Below are 22981 nucleotides of genomic sequence, written 5' to 3'. Positions count from 1 at the left end.
GATGGACAACCGCAGTGATACGAGAGGGAATGGACACGCAGGGCCTGGTGGATCTATGGCAGGTGAGACTCCCAGGAGTTAGAGAGGGTTAATTCATCTCATCAGCGCATGGCACCTAGTTTCGACTTGACTCCTGGCTGGTGACCAGAGAGGTGAGCACATGGATCTCGGACATTCAGCACTTAGCAAAGACCCTAGCAGATTACGCTTCGGTAAAATTAGTGATGGCTTTGCCTGCACACATGCCTCTCTTTTTCACCTGTAGGTTCCACTCCACCGCCCTCCAAGAGGATGTAATATTTAAAACTGGCGTGAGGGAGGCAATACAGGAATATTTCAAGAATAACATTGGATTGGTGGATTGCGCCTCTACATTATGGGAAGCTTTTAAAGCTCCTATTAGGAGAATATGTATAGTCCTGGAGGCGGCGTTCTGCGAGATTCGCACATATCTGCTTCACATTGAACAGACACTTAAGAAGCTAGAAAGCCAGTAAGCGACAACACCAGACCCACAGACGCTTGCAGAGATACAGTAGCATGTCACAGCATACAAAGAGGAGGCAGAGAGAAGTGCGCTTTCTCTCCAAGCGACATGTGGTGAGAGCATATTGGGGGGGGGGGGGCAGACCAGGTAGGAACCTATCACTGAAAGTGAGGTCACGGGGCCCACCATAGTACATCACAGCAGTATCCAAGTGTAGGAAGCTGGCCTGGCGTGTGGTGGGTACCCTAGGTACTTACACCTTATACCAGGTATCTCCTCTTAGTGAAGTGTAGGTAGTGTCTTGAAGCCAGGCTCTCAAGAGGTAGCTGTGGATGAGCAGCCAAGGCTTATCTAGGAGACATGGAAAGCTCATGCAATACTACTGTAGTCACACAGCACTTACACACATGAAAGAAAACATTAATTTGTACAAAAATAAAGGTACTTTATTTTTGGAACACAATACCACAAATTACTAGAAAGGCAAACCTCCAAATGGAGGTAAGTAATAAACTAAATATATACTCCAGCAATCAGAACTAGGCATAAAAAAGGTTAGAAAACAGTGCAAATAGCAATAACCAATAGTGACCCCAGGTGGAGCAAAAACCACATACCAAAAAAATGGAATACAAACATAGGGCCCCCTCCTAGGTAAGTAGAATATGTAGAGGGGAGCTGGGAGAACTAGAAAACCACAGAGGTAAGTAACAGAGTACCCCCCAGCAACCAGGAAAGCAGCAGTAAATCACTGGAATTTCCCCAAACCACCCAAAGGGAGGAAAATAATAAAAAGAAGACACCCAGAGAAGACTGCAAGAAAACCATCGGTGGATTCCTGAAGAAAGAAGACCTGTGGAGAGAGGGGACCAAGTTCAAGAGTCACAGTGAAGTCCAGGGGGCGTAGGAGCTACTACCCACCCAGCTGTACTTAGAGGAGTTTGGTGATGAACAGGTCAGCTCTGCATCCCTAGAGCCAGAGAAGTGTTTGTGATGGATACAGATGATGTCCCACGCTGGAGTGAAGATTGCAGACGGGTGTCAGTTCAGGAATTCCACCAACAAGCCTTGGCAAAGACAAACCCGCGGTTAGTGAAAAAGTGGTGCTGCTGGGGACCAGCAAGTCCCAGGAGGCCTCAACCCAGGAGGGAGAGTCACAGGGGACCCTCAGCGTTGCGGAGAGTTCATAAGAGCAGAGGCAGCACCCGCAGGAGTCCCACAGGACCGGGACACAGGAGTCGCAGAAGAGACCCATGCAGCACTACAAAAGAGGATCCCACACTGCCGGAGAACCACACAGGAGGCTGCGCTTCACAGGAAGGAGTGCTGGGGGTGGAGCTATACGTGTCTGAAGATACTTTAGAGGAGATGCAAACAAGCCTTGGCAGCTGCAGGAGACTCGGTGCACGGGGTACTGTCCTGTGTGGGAAGGCAAGCGCTTACCTTCACCAAAGTAGCACAGCTGGCAGAGAGGACCAAGAGGACTACTCGGGACCACCACCCGTGATGCAGGATCCACACAGCTCAAGATGAGGGGAGATCCACAAAGCCTATCATTGCTTGCTGTAGGTGCCTGAGGTTCAGTGGAGTGATTCTTTCACTTGAAGGGAGATTCCTTCTTCTTCTTGTGCAGGCTGAAGAGTTGTGTCTTCTGAGGATGCACGGCCGGGGAAATGTTGCAAAGCTTGCAGGAGACGTGGAAACAAAGTTGCAGAAGAGTCGTCTTCATTGTTTGCAGCGTTATCGGTTCCTGGGGGTCCAGTCGCAGTTCAAGTGGCTAGAAGTGGAGATTGCAGAGGAATCCTTGCGGAATCTTGCAAGCCGAATCTGAGGACCCACCCAAGAGAGAGACCTTAAATGGCCCTGAAAGAGGGGATTGGTCACCTAACCAGGTAAACACCTATCAGGAGGGGGCTCTCACTTCACCTGCCTGGCCTGGCCACTCAGATGCTCCCAGAGTCCCCTGCCAATCTTGGAAACAAGATGGCAGAACCCAGGGACCATCTGGAGGAGCTCTGGTCACCACCCCTGGGGTGGTGATAGGCAGGAGAGTGGTCACTCCCCTTTCCATTGTCCAGTTTTGTCCCTGAACTGGTGTGGACTGGTTTATGCATGGAGGGCACCAAATGTGCCCTTTAAAGCAAACCAGTGGCTTGGGGAGGTTACCCCTCCCAAGCCAGTCACACCTATTTCCAAAGGGAGAGGGTGTTACCTCCCTCTCCCAGAGGAAATCCATTGTTCTGCCTTCCTGGGCTTGATCAGATCAAGCAGCAGGAGGGCAAAAACCTGTCTGAGGGGTGGCAGCAGCTGGGCCGCCCGGAAAACCCTGTAAGACTGGTAGTAGCAATGCTGGGGGTCCTCTAAGGAGCCCCCAGAGGGCATGGAATTATACTCCCAATACTTGCAACAGTATTGGGGTATGATTCCGACATGTTTGATACCAAACATTGCCCAGGTTTGGAGTTACCATTATGTAGCAAGACATAGGTAGTGACCTATGCCCAGTACACGCATAAAGTGGCTTCCCCGAACTCACAAAGTCCAGGAAAATGGGTCTGGAGTTTGTGGGGGCACCTCTGCTAGTGCAGGGGTGCCCTCACACACAGGTACCTGCACCCTGCCCTCTGGGCTGAGAGGGCCTACCATACGGTTGACTTACAGTGACCTGGTGCTGTGACCTGTAGTGAAAACAGGTGTATGTGCCAGTTTCACGCAGGCTGCAGTGGCAGGCCTGCAGAACCCTTTGCGTGGGCTCCCTATGAACTTCTGCAGCCTATATGGATCCCCTGGTACCCTTATGCCCTGGGTACCTAGGTACCGTATACTAGGGACTTACATGGGGGGACCAGAATGCCAATTGTGGGAAGAAAAAGGTACAGTTTACATGAGAGAGCAAAACTACTGGGGTCCTGGTTAGCAGGATCCCAGTAGACGCAAACACTCTGACAACAGGCAGAAAATGGGGGTAACCATGCCAAGAAAGAGGGTACTTTCCTACACCAAGCCAGAGGGCACGGTAGTCTTATAACTCCCTCTATATTAGCAACTCGCTAGTTCATATAGCATTCGCTGCACCACTACAGAAACGGACACTGTAGAGTATATCTGGACGATATAGCGCTGGTTTGGCTGTCTGACAGTCAGCGAGAATATTTAGCACAATCATTGACAGTGGAGGAAGTGAGAAGCCATCCGTACTTTGCCAAATGATAAAGGCACAGGCCTCGACTGCCTCACAGGAAATTTTATGAAGAGGTCGCTGATATACTAGCCCCACATTTACTCGCGGTCTATGAGGCGGCGTACAGTGCAGGACAGTCGCATCCCTCTCTACAAGAGGCTCTCATTATCACCCTCCATAAACCGGAAAAACCACCCAATAAATGTGAGCCATACAAGCCTTTATCATTAATTAACATTGATACTAAGATAGCCAAAATAATTGCTATACGCCTACAACCCCTGCTCCCTACTATGGTTATAACCGACCAATCCGGCTTCATCCCTCACCTGTCCATGCCACACATCCTGTGCACTGTTTTGGCACTGCTTCATCATCTATATCTAGACATGCAGGCAGCTACGGTGCTACTAGATGCGGCTAAAGCATTCGACTTACTTGAGTGAACATATATGTTTTCGGTGCTACACCGCATGGGGGTACCGCCACTGTTTACACAGTGGATCCGCCTCTTATATGCAGGCCCGACCGCTCGAGTATGGATTAACGGATCTACCTCCCAACCACTGTATGTATCCAGGGGCATGAGGCAGGGCTGTCCCCTCTCCCCCATATTGTTTGCATTGGCCCTGGAGCCACTGGCGTATATAGTTCAGCAAAGGCATGCAACAGCAACCCCGCGCTTTAGCAACTGCCCCCTGGTCATCTCTCTATGTTGATGATATGGTGCTATACATCCAGGAACCTCAGAAACATATGGGGGAGGTCAGTCATGAGTATATACGATACAAGCGGTACTCTGGCCTGAGCATTAATTGTGCAAAATATACAATATTGCCTCTCACAAAGTACCATACCACATCACCTAGATTACCCACTGGAGTGGAGTGAAAGTCCAGTCAAGTACTTGGAGGGTCTGTATACATAGAGATCCTGAACTTGTGCGCCTATATAATTATGGCACCACCATGGCCAGGCTAGACGATCAAATTTCCCAATGGATATGGTTGCCGTTGTCTCTGACTGATAGAGTAGGACTGCTTAAAATGGTAGTGCTTCCTAGACTTCTATATTTATTCACCAATGTAGCCATCCAGCTGATCCAACATTTCAATATGTCACGCTCCAAAATATTGACCCTGGTTTGTGCAGGGAAGCAGTCAATGGTATGATGGGAGCGCTTACCTTACCATATTAGCAGGCGGTTTGAGGCGCCGGACTTCCAGCTGTATTTCATCTGTGCGCAGGTGCAATTTGGGCACTACTGGCTATACCCCCAGACAGACAAGACTCATCTGGCAGTGGAAAGGGTTGTAGCGCACAGTATACCACTAGAGGTCCTATTGTCTCATGGCAAACAACCGTCATGCACAAGAAAGATAAACACAGTTGAGTGCACAACAACAGCGTGATGATCCTTGGGGAATCCCTCTCTATGCACCGGCGCGTCCAGTATGCTGCCACCCAAACCTATAAATAACTCACAAAAAGCAAGCGCTCAGATTACTGCAAAATCAGGGTATAAACGTAATGGGAGATGTGTTCCCAGAAGGACACTTTATCGAAATGGCGGAACTCGTGCGCACCCTGCGGCCTTCACCTTTATTGCTCTTTATATCCCTGAAGACTCTGGTGACACGTCTATATAACATATAGGTTCAAGATACTCCGAAGGCAGAGTTGTAGGAAGCTGACCTGGTGTATGGTGGACACCTGTGGTGTTGGCACCCTATACGAGGCTACCCTTCTCAAGCCTTGTTACACTCATTTCCTAGGGAGATGGTGTTTGCCTCCCTCCCTCACAGGAAATCATTTGTTCTGCCTTCCACAGACTGAGCAGGTCAAGCAGCAGGAGAGCAGAACCCTGTCTGAGGGGTTGCAGCAGCACAGGCTGCCTGGAAAACCCCAGAAGACTGGTAGGAGCAATACTGGGGGGGGGGTCCTCTAAGGAGTACCCAGAGTGCATAGAATCATGCATCTAATACTGACAACAGCATTGGGGTATGATTCTGACATGTTTGATACCAAACATGCCCAGGTTCGAAGTTACCATTATGTAGCTGGACCATTATGTGTCCAGTACACGGGTAACATGGATTTCCCCACACCTACAAAGTCCAATGGAACTGGAGTTTGTAGGGGCACGTCTGCTCCTGCATGGGAGCCCTCGCACGCAGGGACATGCACCCCGTCCGATGGGCTACCGTAGGGGTGACTTACAGTGACCTGTGGTGAAAGAGTGCATGCACCTTTTCATGCAGGCTGCAATGGCAGGCCTGCACGCACATTTTGCATGGGCTCCCATAGGTGGCACAATGCATACTTCAGCCCATAGGGGACCCATATTGTACTAATGCGATGGGTACCTAAGTACCATATTCTAGGGAGTTATAAGGGAACATCAGTAGGCCCATTGTGGAGTGCACAAAGGTCCTAGGCAACCAAATTTAGAGGGAGAGAGCACAATCACAGGGGTCCTGATTAGCAGGATCCCAGTGAGTCAGTCTAATCGCACTGATAGCAGGCAATAAGTGGGGGAACCATGCCAAAAAAAGGGTACTTTCGTACAAGAGTCACTGGCGCTACACAAATGGAATGCTGTGCTAAATGATCCTCTGAGCCAGGAGGACTGGTAATTCCGCTGTGGACTCAGTGGCTTACACACACCCAATTGCAACCTTAGAATAATACATTTTAAATATCTACAGCAAATGTATTACATTCCTGTGCAACTCTGAAAATATGGCCTGAGAACTGATGATAATTGTACAAAGTGTGGAGCTGAGAAGGCTGATTTTCTACATGTGGCCTGGGGTTCAGGCCAGGATTCAGTAAAATACACTGCTGTTGTGTGCAGGTAACGCAAACACTTGCGAACATGATACTGGTAGAGGTGGAATACATGCCTAAAATATGTCTGCTAGGAATAGTGTGTTCCCTGCAGCCAAGCCACTACAAACTTGTTGCCATAGCCCTGTTGCTGGCAAAGAGGGTGGCGGCGGTTCATTGGGGAAGCAGGATCGTCCCAACGGTCAGGGATTGGTTGAGGGAGGTGTGCTACTGCCAGGAACAATTGGAGATATGCACCGAAGAGCTCCCGCAGGCATCAAGACCGCAAGACATGAGGAGCCCACTCACATCGTATCTATAGACTAGCCGGGGCCGCAGGCCTGAGAACTTGAGCCAGACACAATAATGTAAGCTTGTAAAGAAATACCTGGTCTCATTGTGGAGGGCAAGGGTAATTTGATAACTACCTGTTACACTGTGGTGGAAGTTTCTTTTCCAGTTGTATATTGAACAAAATGCAATAAATAAACATTTTCAAAAATGTAATACATTACAGCCACATAAGCAGTGTCCCTGGCATGAAAGTAATAATAATAGTAACGTCTCCACACCTGATCAATCACTCAAAAATCCGCTTTAAATATATTTTGGAAATTCAACCATTTTTCTTCAAACATCAGCTTATGAGTTCTTAAAATAAACACATTTTTGCCTTGATTACAGTTTTGACATACATTTACACATGGCTTTACGAATTGGCCAGGTTAGTGTTTGCTACCAACACGTTGGTCACTTACAATAGCAGATATTCAAAAGTACCCAGTGTAGTACTTTCAGTCACAATAAAAATAGGTCACACTGTGATGTAAGAGGGTTACAATGCATGATAAAATGCCATTGGTCAACCAATTTTATATCCCGCTTGGGTTTTTCCACAGAACTGTTTGAAATTTTAAAAATTGACTTCTTTAATTAGCTGACCACCTCAAGCTTTTACTACTTCCTGTGTGCTTGGATGTTAGTCCTGTTGAGCTGTGGTATTGGAGAAACACTGAAATGTTAATATGCATGTTGTACAATAACTGTTATATGTACATCTAGAAGTCCCATCGTTTTCACCTTTCAGAAGGCTTTCTCTGAAGGGAGTTGTTTGTATCTGCTCAACAGCTCCTTTCAGAGAAAGCCTTCTGTATCCTCTTGGATGTCGCGTTTTGGTTTACATCATAGTCTGCATTAATGATTTAGAAGAATTGTGGTCACTTTGTTTCCTAATAATTGCAGGCTCACCTCTTTCATTTCCCCCAGTTACGTATATATTTTCCTAATTTTGTGAGAAATAAGGGTAGGAAGTTGCTTTGTATCGGAAATGTTGCCCAATATAACCACACTACTTTTTTTTCTGATTTCAGTCACTGAAGCTGGATTTGGTGCAGACATTGGGATGGAGAAATTTTTCAACATCAAATGCAGATCATCTGGATTAGTCCCCAATGTGGTTGTACTTGTTGCAACAGTTCGTGCTTTGAAGATGCATGGAGGTGGACCAAATGTATGTGCTCTATTTTCTCACTCCAATCCATATTATGAATTAATGCACGTTTAGAGCTAAATCATCATGTTGGAGTCAAGAGTGGGAGTTGGGAAAGCAGTAGATTACGTTTTTTTTTTTTGTGTTAAGCATATTTCAGTGTGTTACAAAATATTGAGTACATTTGATTCAGCCTATAATTTGCACATGATCTTCTCCTAGATGCTAGGTTAATCACTTGATGTTGTCGCATGAAGGTTGCAGGCTTAAATCCCTGTGTTGAGTGACTGTCAAATTGCCCCCTCCCCAGTCCCCCCAAGGCCACAGTCTAAAAACAGTTTTTGGAAAGTGATGGAACAATTCAGGAGCAGCAGCATGCACTGTGATAACCAGATGATTCCATGTAGCATGGACACCATATTCCAGTCTAGGTCTTCTTGTACAAACTTTGTGATCTAAAAGACAGGGACCAGCCATATGTAAGTTAGTCTTGGCCATACTCAAAAAGGGACATTCCATTCTGACATGTAAGTCCGAATTCCCTCTGCAGCAGATCACAAGCAGCCCCAGACATATTTTGGAATGAATGGCCTTCATCAGCGAAGTGCAGATTTAGTCTAATCATACAGAGAACTGCAAGACCTCTGTGTTCTTGCCACTTTTGGGGCAGACTAAAGTGATTTGGTTTTGGGTAGGCCCTGTCTACAACTGGACAGACTGTCTAAAACATTATACTGGACTGTGTCCTGAGGAATTATCAGTGTCTACATTTAATCCAAGCATTCCATTCATCACATTTAGTGCATGTCTTAGTGGGAGGGATATATCCAGGTTCAAGTCCTGAGGTCTTTTTGCCTAAAACTCAAGACCCCAGTCGACTCGCTGATGGGGGTTCAACATGGTTGAAATTGGTCTGAAGGTGGTCTTTGTCAAATTCAGAGTAGATGTGGCATAACAGTTAGGGCTGTATTGTCTCTCTTCCAGCATGGTCAAGGCTAATTTGCACTGAGTTGGTCCCTGGCTCGTGGCACAGGTGAGCTAAAAACAATGAACTGGAGTGAAGCCTAGAATAATTACTAGAGGATTGAGAGTTCACTCCTTTCAGCCAGTATTTTTCGTGTTGCCTGATGGCCTAAAGTCATCTTTAAAACTTTCTCACATAGGTATTCTTATTTCCCTCAACAATTGTCCAATCTTTATCCCTTACTCTTGACCGAAGGGCTGCAATTGTTCAAAAGTGAATTTGACAGCCAGTAGAAATAGCGTGGCAAGTCTTATTCTGCGCCCGAGATAAAAGATCAATCAATCTATCAATTAATCAAGGAATTTGTAAAGTGCACTACTCACCTGTGAGGGTCTCAAGGCCCTGGGGGGATAGGAGGGGAGGCGCTCCTACTGCTCGAACAGCCAAGTCTTGAGAAGTCTCCTGAAGGTAAGGAGGTCCTTGGTCTGACCCAGGTGGGTGGGAAGAGTGTTCCACATCTTGGCGAGAATGATCTGCCACCGGTTGTAGTTCTGCCGATGCGTGGGACGGTTGCAAGGGCGGCAGAGCAGAGCTGTCTGGTCGGGGTGTAGAAGGAGAGCCGTCTGAGGTATTCTGGTCCAGTGTTGTGCAGTGCTTTGTGAGCGTGGCTGAGGTGTTTGAAGGTGATTCTCTTGTTGACGGGGAGCAAGTGCAGGTCTCTCAGCTGGCCTGTGATGTGGCTTTGGTGGGGGTGTCCAGGATGAGGCGTGCAGAGGCGTTATGGATGCATTGCAGCCTTTTCTGGAGTTTGGCTGTGGTTCCTGCGTAGAGGGCAACGTCGACGACGATGGTGACCTAGCACACAAAGGAGGGAGGGAGGGAGGAAGGAAAAGGAGAGTGACACTCGCACAACACACACCATACACAGAACCAGCTGCAGAGTCAAAGCCAATGTCACAGGATACACGTTAAAATGAAACAAGGACCACAATGATAATCGACAAACACTGTAATTTGATGCCAACAGCCACCATATTGTCCATTCAAATACAAATGCAGGTGACAATGTCCAGAATGGGCAAATGGCCAGTCCAAAGTACAAAAGGGCCACATGGCCACATGGCACAGTCCACAGTCCAAGGCCCAACTTGACTCCTGACACAATTTGGAATCCACTGGTGGAAGGGGGGAGTGGTGGGGAAGCCACAGTATCTGAAGTGGGGAACTTGCCCACTGGTTCTGGAGGGGGCGCCTTGTACAACAGTCCCTGGAGGGTGGCCTACATGCCCTATGCTGGAGGTGAGGGCTGCTGTGCCTCAGCTGGAGGTGCGGGCTCCTTGCCCTTTGCTGGAGGTGCGGGCTCCTTGCCCTTTGCTGGAGGTGCGGGCTCCTTGCCCTCTGCTGGAGGTGCGGGCTCCTTGCCCTCTGCTGGAGGTGCGGGCTCCTTGCCCTCTGCTGGAGGTGCGGGCTCCTTGCCCTCTGCTGGAGGTGCGGGCTCCTTGCCCTCTGCTGGAGGTGCGGGCTCCTTGCCCTCTGCTGGAGGTGCGGGCTCCTTGCCCTCTGCTGGAGGTGCGGGCTCCTTGCCCTCTGCTGGAGGTGCGGGCTCCTTGCCCTCTGCTGGAGGTGCGGGCTCCTTGCCCTCTGCTGGAGATGAGGGCTGCTGTGCCTGTGCTGGAGATGAGGGCTGCTGTGCCTGTGCTGGAGGTGAGGGCTGCTGTGCCTGTGCTAGATGTGGGGGATCCTTGCCCTCTGCTGGTGAAATGGGCTTCTTGCCTTTCATTGGTGGTTGAGTTGGAACCTTCCCTTTCATTGGTTGAGTTGGGAACTTTCTCTTTCTTTGCTGATAGAAGGGGAATTCATGTGTCCCCTCTTGTGACGGGTCCCCTTGGCTTTTGACATGTAACTTGTGTCCTTGTCTCCAGGACTAGGAGTTGCCTCCATTGTCCCTGTATCCTGTCCCTTGCTTTTCACCACTCTAGTCCTCCCTTTCTGAGCTGGAGGTGTGCCCTCAGTAGGAGTGGCAGCCGTCACACTCTGGGGCCCCTTTGTGCCAAAAGATGATTTGATGGAAGCAATGGCAGACTGTTTGTCTGAGGTGCTGGACTTGGTCATTGGCACCCTGCTCTTACAGGCAGGACAGGGGGTGGAGGGGAAGAGAAGAGGTCAAGTTGGGCAACGAAAAGCTTCTTAGGGACGTGGGGGCGGGATGTGGGAGGAGGGATGGGAGTGGAGGTTGAAGGAGTGGTTGTCGGAGGTGGACTTCTGCTGGACTTGGGCGCAGGTACGTTTACAGTGTGCGTATGTGAGGTGGATGGCTGTTTCTCTCTCTTAGGAGGGGGGCAGACTGGGTGTGAGGACAAAGGGTACACGTGGATGGATGTTGTGAATGTGTCTGCAAGTGAGGTGTGTGTGCTGCTTGATGTGGTGGTGGTGGCTGTTGATGTAGTGCATGCAGGTGTGAGGGATGATATTACTGTGAGGGAGGAGGAGGAGAAGGAGAAGGGGGAGACAGTGAAGGCAGTGGATGTGGTTGTGAGCAACTGTCTGTTGTTTGTGTGAGTGCTTGTGGCCTGAAGTGTGCTGCCTGTGTTTGACTGTGCTACTCTTGTGTGATGTTTTGTGTGCATGCTTGTCTGGATCTGTGCCTGGGATGGGTTGGGGTTGAGGAGATTGGGAGTGGGAAGTGGTAGTTGGAGGGGGGACAGTAGGAACAGGGACACTGGCTGCTATCAGTAAGGAGGCCAGAGCTTGAAACGATCGCTGTAGGGCCGCCAACCCACCGTGGATGCCCTCCAGGTAGGCATTGCATTGCTGCATCTGGGATGCCAGCCCCTGGATGCCATTCACAATGGTTGACTGCCCTACAGAGATAGATCTCAGGAGGTCAATAGCCTTCTCACTGAGGGCAGCAGCCTGGGCTCACTGGGGCAGGGCGTGAGGTGCCTGGGACGAAGGAGATGCCCACCCTCCTGGGTGAGCGGACACGGGCAACTCAGTGGGGGGCTACTGGCCGGGCGGTGCTGGTACGGGGGTGATGGCTATAGCTGGGGTGGTTCCAGAGGTGTCCGCCACCACCAGGGAGCTTCCTTTGGAGGAGGAATCAGTCACTGTTGTCACCTCCTGTCTCTATCGTGGTGCTCCCCTCCACCTCCCTTCCACTGGTCCCCTCGATGTCGGTGAACTCTGCCTCCTGGGTCCTGTGGGATGAGGCTCCCTCAGTCGCCGGTGCCCCTGCTCCTCTGCCAGATGATGCTAATGCACACATGGGCAGGATGAAAATGGCGGGGAGAGAGAAAGGGAGCACTGGGCCAATTACAGCACCAACTCCACAGTTGGCATACACATTACTATCACACAAAGGGATCAGGAATGAGCACTATGCATCACACTGGCATACCATTGGCTAGGTGCCACAGCAAGATGAGAGCCAACCACCGCCAACTTCACCCCTCGTGAGGCCCACTAAGTCCTGTCTGACATGAAATGCAACCTAGCTAGGTTACTAGATTTTTCTATACACCCATTTACCTCGAGCTGGATGACGCGGCAGTGGCTGAGCTGTCACTAAGGGGCACCCACTAATTGAAATCCACCACCAGGATCCCATGCCACCCAACAATAATTGTCACGCTCACTGTTCTCACCCCCTTGTGGCTGCTGTGCTGCCCACACGCACCCATCCATCTCTAGGTAGGCCACCGCCAGTATGCGGGCCATCGGGGAATGGGGGGGTCAGGTTCTAACGGGCACCCCGCCCTCATTGGGAGGCCATCCCCAGCTGGGCCTTTGCAGCCTTCCCGGCCCAGCGTCTCAGGTACTCCCACCTTTTCCTATAGTGGGTGCTCTGCCTGCTATAGACCCCCATAGTCTGCACGTCCTTGGCGATGGCACGCCACAATCCCTTCTTCTGATGGGCGGTGACCTGCAGAGGTAATACAGACAGAGGACACTATTAACCATACAATCCAGCCTGTCACACATATGGCCCAGGCCCACAAATACAATTTCCATCCCCCTTGGCACACATATCACCCGAAGCCCTGCATGTATACTACCCCCGGACATTCCCCCCCACCCAAATGACACACTGCTAGCACACACATCTCTAGGCAACCTTGCCGCATGCATCGTGCCCATGGTGTACTCACCTGTTATTCTGGCGGTCCATACAGCTGTCCATCCAGGGGTAGGACCCCATGCACTAGGTTCTCTAACTCCTCTGAAGTGAAGGCAGGGGCCCTTTCCCTGGTCACACTGGCCACAGCAGGTTCCAGAGACAGGTCACAGCAGCACACGCAGTGTGGAAAGTCAGGAATCAAGTGAGGCTTTAGACAGAAAACGGCAGTCACGTCTGCAGCCGTGATCCCCATTGAATACTGTACTCCTTAGAGCCCCATATTATCCAATGAGGAACAGCACGGCGGTGCAAGACCACCTTCCGCCATGACGCCCAACGCCGGCGGAGTTACCTCACTTCCACCTGTCCATACTTACAGGACAGGTGGTCACCATTTTGTGGTGGTGGACAACATTCAGAAATTAGAAACTGCGTCATTTCTGTAAATTACACATACATTGTCCAATTACATATATGCTGTATGTACACTAAGGTGGTGGTTCCATTGTTCAATTTGTGACACCTTACTCACTCTTGTGTCCCTTGGATACCTACCACTGCGAAGGAATAGGAGGAGGAGACAAGACCCCGTGCAAGACCGCCTTCCGCCATGACATGCAACGCTGGCAGAGTTACTTCAATTCCACCTGTCCCTACATACAGGACAGGCGGGTGCCATTTTATGGTGATGGGCAATATTCAGATAATAGAGAACTGCGTAATTTCTATAATTTGCACATACATTGCCATTTCCATTGTCCTATCACATTAATGCTCTATGTACACTGAGGTGGTGGTTCCATTTTTCAAATTGTGACACCTTACTCACTCTTGTGTCCCTTAGCTACCTACCACTGCGGAGGAGACAAGACCCCGTTTACAGACCCCTTGTGGACTTGGCTACACTGGAGGACAGGCACATTATACTTATATATAGACTGGACAGGGCCACAATCACAGAGCTGTGTGCACAATTGGAGCCTGATCTGATATCAGCTATCCGTCATCCCAGTGGGATCCCCCCTCTTGTGCAAGTTCTATCAGTGTTCAATTTCCTGGCAAATGATTCTTTCCAAGTGACAGTGGGCTTGTCAGCATGAATGTCACAGCCAATGTTCTCAATCGTACTGGCAAGAGTTTTGTCTTCCTTGGTCAAACATATGTGCACCTACATTGCTTTCCCCCCTAGTTGAAGATTTGGCCACTGTGAAGGCTGGATTATATGCATTGGGGCATATACCAAATATTATTGGGGCGATTGACGGAACATATATTGCGTTTGTCCCCTTCCCCACCCCCCTCCCCTGGCACAATGAACAGGTTTTCAGGAATAAGGAGAGTTTCCACTCAATCAATGTGCAAATGGTGTGCCTGGCAGACCCGTACATCTCCCACATCACTGCCACGTATCCTGGGTCGGTGCATGACGCCTTCGTCCTGAGGAATAGCAGCATCCCAAATGTGATGGCACAATTACAGAGGCACGAGGTGTGGCTAATAGGTGAGCCAGAGTTCCCACCCAATGTATGTCAGTGTATGCCTTCAGGAGTCATCCCCCATACAATTGTGCAAGGCTAATGTATGTACCTCAATACTTGCAGGTCACTCTGGCTACCCAAACCAATCATGGCTCCTGACCCCTGTGAGGAATGCCAGGACAGGGGCTGAGAATCTGTTTAATGATGCACATGGGCGAACCAGGTGGATCATAGAACGTGCCTTCAGCCTCCTGAAGGCCAGGTTCAGATGCCTCCATCTGACCTGTAGATCCCTCTGCTACTCACCTGAGAAGGTTTGCCAGAAAGTTGTAGCATGCTGCATGTTGCACAAACTGGCCCTCGGACGACAGGTGCCTTATCTGCAGGAGGAGGAGATTAGAAATGCCCCTGTGGCAGCAGTGGACCCTGAGGAGAGTGAAGATGAGGATGTGGCCAACAGAACATCAGTTATACGTCAGCACATCAAATGACACACAGATGACAGTGGAACTGACCATTCCTCTGATTATTTGTTTTCAGTGTGGCTGTAGCAGGATGGCATTCACTTCCTTTGCATCTCAACTGACTGTCACCTATGCCTTCTCATTATGCAGATGTTGGTGTTATGACTACTGTGTACTGATGTGATGACTACAGACAGCTATAGCTCATTATTTGTATGCCATCACGGAGTTCAGGTCATTTTCACAAGATGTAACTGTTTCCATAATTGCACATTTTCATCACATAAAGCACTATCACTCAAGTTGTGTTCAAGGACGTTTATTGTACTGAAATGTATTGACGGAATAGTGCAATGGAATGAGGTGATGGTAGAGGTAAGTCCAGGGTATTGGTCCAGTCTGTTTGTAGCACAGGTACAATGTCCAAGGGGCCATAGGAAGAGGAGCAAAGGCAGTTCAAAGTGGAGAAGGTGACAGAGTGGGACACAATGGGTACATTCAGGAGGGTCTCATTTCCTGGCAGTGGTCTTGGTCTTGGCAAGTGCCTCTGACTTCTTTCTGGGTCACAGGGAACGTTTGTGGGGTGGTTCACCTTCTGCAGGGGCAGGGGTGCTGGTGGCCTCTGGGTCCTGTGGCAGGGCATCCTGCCCACTAGCTGCAGCAGATGTGGTGGTCTGTCGAGTTGACTGGCTAGTGGAAGGGGCCCGATGGTTTGCTGTATGTTCCCTCATTATGTTGGCCATATCAGCCAGCACCCCTTCTATGGAGACCATGGTGGTGTTGAGAGCCTGCAAATCTTTCCTGATCTCCTGATTGTGTACGTCCTGCAGCCGCTGGTTCTTCTGCATGATGTCAAAAAGATCAGGACATAAGTGAGTGCCTCCAGGACAAGTCGGTTCCCCTGAGCCTGTCCTCCCCCTGGCGCGCACAGCTGTCCTCCCCTCTGTCTCTGTCCCCTGTGCCTGTGTCCCCTGACTGGTGTGCCCACTGCCACTGACCCCAGGACCCTGATTGTCTTGGCTGTGAGGTGTGGACTGGGGTCCCTGTACAGGTGGGCACTCTGCTGATTGACCTGTCCTGGGGACAGAGGTGTGGGGATGTTGGGTGGGTGCTGTGGTGTTCGATACCGAGGGGGGAGGCTTTGTGTTGGACCCGGAGTGGGCTGGGGTGATCAACTGATCAGTGGTCTCTGATGGGCCAGGAAGTTCATCCAGATGTCCAGAGTTACTGTCATCACTGGGGGCATCTTCTGTTGGGGGGCTGAAAAGCCATGGCACCTCCTCGCCGATGGGATTGGCTGGGGCACCTGTGGTGATGTAAGTGATGTATTATGCATCATGTCTGTGACATATTCTACATCCCTGGCTTCCCCTATATCGTTGCTGTTGCCCTGCTACCTTTGTTTGTGTATGGTGATGGATTGTGGGATTGTTAGTTCTCCATGCTGTGCATGCATAGGTGGTGGCTGTACATGCAGTGGGTATGGCATGCAGGGCTTTTGCAGTGGGGTTAGTCATATGTTTTGGTGCACTGTGTGGGATGTAGTGGAGTGTTGGGAGTCAGGGTGAGGGGTTGAGATGGCATGCAGGTATGGGGTGTGAGGTGCTAAGTAGTAAATGTTGATTCACCAGTGTCCAGTCCTTCGGCTACTCCAGTGAGTCAGTCAGGATGCAGAGAAAATATTTGCCTCCATGGAAAAGAAGAAAGAAGAAAACAACAGAGCAGTCTGATGATGAGACCTCAGAGTGAGGAGAGGGTCATACTTCTACCAGGGCTCTATCAAATGCCTCTGGAGAGTGTGTCAGAAAGAAAACGGCATAGGTCCCAATCAATGTCGAACATGGAGGAGATGTACAGCCCGTACCTGTTCACCTTATACCTATGGTTTGCGGTTGAGGAAAAGCTGCTGGTCGCCATCAAGGCATGGGGTGTTGATGTTGAGAACATCACCGATGACTCACAGACCTCTACTGCTATCCAGGAGTCTGACGCCACCATGACGCTTGCCGTCAAGGTCCAGATCGCCGTCAAGACTCCACAGGAGATTAATGTCAAGGTCCATACCGATGTTGAGGTGTCTATTATGTCGACAAGCCGATCGAGGCATAGAGACAGGTAGAGGAGCTTTGCAGCCTCCTCAGGGCTAGAGGATGCAAGAAGAAAGATGCGCAGCATCCATACCTCTCCAGATTCGATGTACTCAAGAACATACTCACCTTCGAGAGCTGCACCTGGCTCTCCATTGTCAATGCCATCTCTTCATCCTTATCCTCCTCTTCCACCCCAAACCCAGCCTCCCCCACAACTGCCTCCTCCTCCAACACCAGTTTTTCCACCATGGTCCACATCTCACTCTAGATCATGCCATCATTCTCAACACCATCACCATAGCTCAAGGTGCTTATCTCCATCACCAGGCACTCATGTCATTGCCACCATTCAAGGAAATCTTGTTCCAGGCGCATACTTTAATATTCCAATTGCCAGAAAGCATCAGAAGGGTTGTAGTGGGACATGACCACTACCAGTACAAAGTTCTTTTATTTGGTCTCCAGTCAGCACCCAGAATATTCTCAAAGTGTATGGCAATGGTGGCTGCCCATCTGAGGAAGCACGACATATTTGTCTATCCCTACCTAGGCGATTGGCAGATCAAGGTGTCAACGTCTCAGGAAGCTCAACTTCACTACAACTGGACTTGCAGTCTCCTTCAAAGATTAGGCATTCAGGTTAACCTCTCCAAGTCCACATCTATCCTGGTTCAAACCTTACATTCTGTGAGTTTCCATCGATACAATATAAGCAAGTGTGTCTCTTTCGGAGAAGAGACGTTTATCGACCCTTGGGAAGTGTCACTCTCTCATGACAGCTTGTCGTCCATCAGTGAGAACAATACCCTATCTCCTCAGCTCAATGGCATCCTGCATCTTATTCACACTGAATGCTGATCTCCACATGCAACCCCTGCAGGAATGTCTCGAAGACCAGTGCGACTTGCTGACGGGCAATTGGGAGGACAGAATAGTACTGTCTTGTCATGCAAAGCTGCCCCTGAAATGGTGGGGCTTCCCAAAGAACCTGCTTCAAGGGATGCCTTTTCATCAGGAAGATCCTCCTCAAACAATAGTAACAGACGTCTCACTGCTAGGCTCGGGGGCTCACAAGGACCATCTCCAGATCCAGAGCAAATGGTCAGAGAGAGAGAGTTGACATGCCATGTCAACCACCTAAAGCTATGTGCAGTCCATCTAGCGCTAAAAGCGTTTCACACATCGTTCAGGTCCAACTCCCTGCTTGTTCAGATGGACAATATGACCACCGAGCACTACCACAACAAGCAGGGAGGGACGAGGTCCAGGCCTCTATCACACGAGGCGTAGGCAATCTGGAAATGGCTCACAGCCAGGGATTTAACAATCGCTGCAACTCACCTTCCACATGTACAAAATGCGCAGGCAGACTCTCTCAGCAGGATTCTTCAAGAAAACCATGAGTGGGTCTTGCACGACGACATGCTTCACAACAGCTTTCATCTGTGGGACACAACTTCCAATGACCTGTTCGCCACCGCAGAAAACAAAAAATGTGGAAGCTTCGCCTCGAGGTACTACCAACCAGGGACGCTGGGGAATGCCCTATGGATCAACTGATTGGGCAGATTTCTTTCCGCTTTTCCGCTGACTCCCCTTATTCCATCAGTCCTCATCAAGCTGTCCCACTTGAGAGCCAAGATCCTAATAACTCCGAAGTGGCCACGTCGATGGTGGTTCACTGACCTCCTTCACCGATCCATCTGTCCACATCTCAAGCTGCCATGCAGGACATACCTAACGAAGCTCGGAGGCCACATGATGCTCCCCAATCTCTTCTCTTTGAATTTGGCAGCATGACTCCTGAGCTAGTGCAGTACGGACTCTGGAATCTGCTGCAAGGCTGCATGGACATCCTCAGAGAGGCTACGCTGCCGTCAACCCGTTCCGCATATGCCTGCAAGAGATTCTTCATTTGGTTTTCCTCCAAGAATGTAGACCCTACTTCTTGTCCGGAGGATGTCATTCTGCCATACTTACTCCATCTGGCAAAATTTGGCTTGCAAGTCTCTACTATAAAGGATCACCTGGCAGCCCTTACCGCCTACAGAAAATGTCCTCCGCAAACCTCTTTTTTTCAAAATCCCAGTCATCAAGGATTTTCTAGAAGGTATGAAAGTTTTTTCCTCCCATTATACGTCCTTCACCTCCCTTGGAGCTTTAAATTGTTCCCTCTTGTCTTAAGCAGGATCCCTTCAAACCTATTCACAAGCCTCCCTGCAACACCTTTCATGAAGACAGTTTTCCTTGTAGCAATAACATCAGTTTGCAGGGTTGGCGAGATCCAGGCTCTTTGTTCTCATGAACAGTACATAGTCTTCCATTCTATTAATGTGGCTATGAGAACTCACCCGAAAGTAGTCTCTAAGGTTATTTTGGACTTGCATGTCAACCAGACCATATCTTTACCAGCATTCTTTCAAAGCCCCTTTGCTCCAGCTGAATAATCTCTTCATTCCCCAGATGTGAGGAGAGTTTTGAAATTCTATCTAGACAGGACACAAGACATCCGCAGATCAAGCCAATTGTTAATTAACTATGGTCCGGTCTGTACAGGCCTGGCTACTTCTAAACAGTCCATCTCACGATGGATCATTTCCTGCATCCTATCATGCTATCAAAATGCTAACAAGACTCTATAAGATAAACCTAAAGCACACTACACTAGAGGTAAAGTGGCTACTGCTGCTTTATTAAGAAATATCCCTAGTCCAGATATTTGCAAAGCAGCCATTTGGGGATCTGTCCATACATTTACCAAACATTACTGCCTGGATTCTGATGCCATAGCAGGCGCTCAAGTAGGACAAGCCTCCCTTAAAAAGCTATTTGCTTAAAATTCAAGAAAGTTACCTTCTTTGTCCTTTCCACTGTGTGGGGATGGGCTTGCTACTCTATTCAGTGCTTATGACTGTAAATGGAAATCCCCTATGAGAGAAGGAATAGTTTCTTACCTGTAACTCCAGTTCTCTCGTAGTGCAGTTTGTTATAACCCTAAGAAACTCTCCCTCCTTCCCAGTGGAGTGAACAGAGTTCACCAGTAGACTGATATAGCACACACACAAGTCACCTCAAAAAGAACTGAAGCAACTGCCACTTGCTGAGCATGGTGGGATACTGGTGGTCTCTGGCTTCTTGAAGGCACAGCCTCTATTTTAAATGATATAATGGCAGCCTATGGGGCTACACTACTCTGTTATTTTATCTCTCTACTCTACCAAAAAAGGGTTTGTGAAAGACATTTATGCTGTTTTACTGAACATCATGAAATTATATACATATGTAACCTCCTGGCCCCTTTTTTAAATATAAGATGAAGAATTGGGCCATTGTAGCCTGTTCCTATAGGCAGCATAATATTTTCTCTTAACCCCTTCGCTGCCAGGCCTTTTCCCCTAATGTGCTGAGCCTTTTTTTTGGCAATTTGGGGCCGTTCGCGCTTAGGCCCTCATAACTTTTCCTCCACATAAGCTACCCATGCCAAATTTGCGTCCTTTTTTTCCAACATCCTAGGGATTCTAGAGGTACCCGGACTTTGTGGGTTTTCCTGAAGGAGACCAAGAAATTAGCCAAAATACAGCAACTATTTCGTTCTTTTCAACAAAATGGGGAAAAAGGTTTGCAGAAGAAAGCTTGTGGTTTTTTCCCTGAAAATGGCACCAACAAAGGGTGTGTGGAGGTAAAATCACCATCTTCCCAGCTTTCAGGAACATGCAGACTTGAATTAGAAAACCCAATTTTTCAGCACAATTTTGACATTTTACTGGGACATACCCCAGTTGTACTATTTTTTGTGCTTTCAGCCTCCTTCCAGTTAGTGACAGAAATGGGTGAGAAACCAATGCTGGATCCCAGAAAGCTAAACATTTCTGAAAAGTAGACGAAATACTGAATTCTACAAGTGTTTCCTACAGAACATAACAACTGAAATAAAACAAATATTGAAATTGAGGGAAAAAAAGGCATTTTTCTCCACATTTTACTCTAACTTTTTCCTGCAATGTCAGATTTTTGAAAGCAGTATACCGTTACGTCTGCTGGACTCTTCTGGTTGCGAGGATATATAGGGCTTGTAGGTTCATCAAGAACCTTAGGTACCCAGAGCCAATAAATGAGCTGCACCTTGCAATGGGTTTTCATTCTATACTGGGTATACAGCAATTCATTTGCTGAAACATGAAAAGTGAAAAATAGGTATCGAGAAAACCTTTGTATTTCCAAAATGGGCACAAGATAAGGTGTTGAGAAGCAGTGGTTATTTGCACATCTCTGAATTTCGGGGTGCCCATACTAACATGTGAATTACAGGGCATTTCTCAAATAGACGTCTTTTTTACACACTGTCTTACATTTGGAAGGAAAAAATGTGGAGAAAGACAAGGGGCAATAACACTTGTTTTGCTATTCTGTGTTCCCCCAAGTCTCTCGATAAAAATAGTACATCACTTGCATGGGTCGGCCTAATGCTCGCGACAGGAAACACAAAATGGACACAGCACATTTTTACATTGAAATCTGACATGTTCTTTGCAAAGTGCCTAGCTGCAGATATTGGCCTCTAGCTCAGCCGGCACCTAGGGAAACCTACCAAACCTGCACATTTTTTAAAACAAAACACCTAGGGGAATCCAAGATGGAGTGACTTGTGGGGCTCTGACCAGGTTCTATTACCCAGAATCCTTTGCAAACCTCACAATTTGGCCAGAAAAACACTTTTTCCTCTCATTTCGGTGACACACAGTTCTGGAATCTGAGAGGTGCCACCAATTTCCTTCCACTCAGTTTTCCCCAAGTCTCCCAATAAAAATGGTACCTCACTTGTGTGGGTAGGCCTAGTGGCCACAACAGGAAATGCCCCAAAACACAACGTGGACACATCACATTTTCCCAAAGAAAACAGAGCTGTTTTTTGCAAAGTGCCTAGCTGTGGATTTTAGCCTCTAGCTCAGCCGGCACCTAGGGAAACCTACCAAACCTGCACAGTTTTGAAAACTAGACACCTAGGGGAATCCAAGATGGGGTGACTTGTGAAGCTCTGACCAGGTCCTGTTACCCAGAATCCTTTGCAAACATCAAAATGTGGCCAAAAAAACACTTTCCTCATTTCGGTGACAGAAAGTTCTGGAATCTGAGAGTAGCCACAAATTTCCTTCCCCTCAGCATTCCCCAAAGTCTCCCGATAAAAATGGTACCTCACTTGTGTGGGTAGGCCTAGCGCCTGTGACAGGAAATGCCCCAAAACACTATCTGGACACATCAAAATTATCAAATAAAAAACTACCTGTTTTTGTAGGGGGTGGGGGCACCTGTGTTTTTGTTCTTCTGTTCAGCAGCCATCTAGGGAAACCTACCAAACCCAGATATTTCTGAAAACTAGACACCCGAGGGAGTCCAGGAAGCAGAAATGGCCTAAAATAAATTTGTCGCTCCACTTGCGTGAAATTGGCGCAAAAAAATAATCCCCGGTGCTTAGTGGTTTCTGCTCCCATGGGGGCAGATCGGCCTAATGAAAATAAATTTGCCCACCTCAGGGGAGCAACCCTTGCCTAAGGGGTCACTCCCCTTGCGTGAAATTGACACAAAAAAATAAAGATCCCTGGTGTCTAGTGAAAATCGGTAGATCTGCCCCCAGATATGGTCTAAATACAATTTGACCCCCAGGGGAGTGACCCTTGCCTAGGGGGTCGTTCCCCTCCTCTAAAAAACAAAACAAAAAAAGATCCCTGGCGCCTAGAGGTTTCTGCCTAATAACGATAGGCCGATCTGCCCTGGGAGGGGGGGTGGGGGGGGGGGGGCAGAAGTGGCCTAAAATAAATTTTCTGAAATGCTCTTAGAGACTTCAAAGGGAAGTACATTTGTTTCCTTCCCTTTGAAGCCACTCA

General features: G+C 48.6%; 1 protein-coding gene across 3 annotated transcripts in view; it reads left to right on the top strand.

Annotated features, from left to right (window-relative positions):
• Positions 1 to 22981, top strand: part of MTHFD1L (methylenetetrahydrofolate dehydrogenase (NADP+ dependent) 1 like) — a 1484080-nt gene that overhangs the window by 1025954 nt on the left and 435145 nt on the right. For all 3 annotated transcript variants that reach the window (XM_069234289.1, XM_069234288.1, XM_069234290.1), the window contains one exon: positions 7868 to 8007. In XM_069234289.1, coding sequence (XP_069090390.1) covers positions 7868 to 8007 — 140 coding nt within the window. The remainder of the gene's footprint in view (positions 1 to 7867; positions 8008 to 22981) is intronic.

The sequence above is a fragment of the Pleurodeles waltl genome, chromosome 5 (assembly GCF_031143425.1).
Source record: "Pleurodeles waltl isolate 20211129_DDA chromosome 5, aPleWal1.hap1.20221129, whole genome shotgun sequence".
Taxonomy (NCBI): domain Eukaryota; kingdom Metazoa; phylum Chordata; class Amphibia; order Caudata; family Salamandridae; genus Pleurodeles; species Pleurodeles waltl.
The sequence above is the reverse complement of the archived record's forward strand: the minus strand, read 5'-3'. Positions and strand labels throughout refer to the sequence as shown.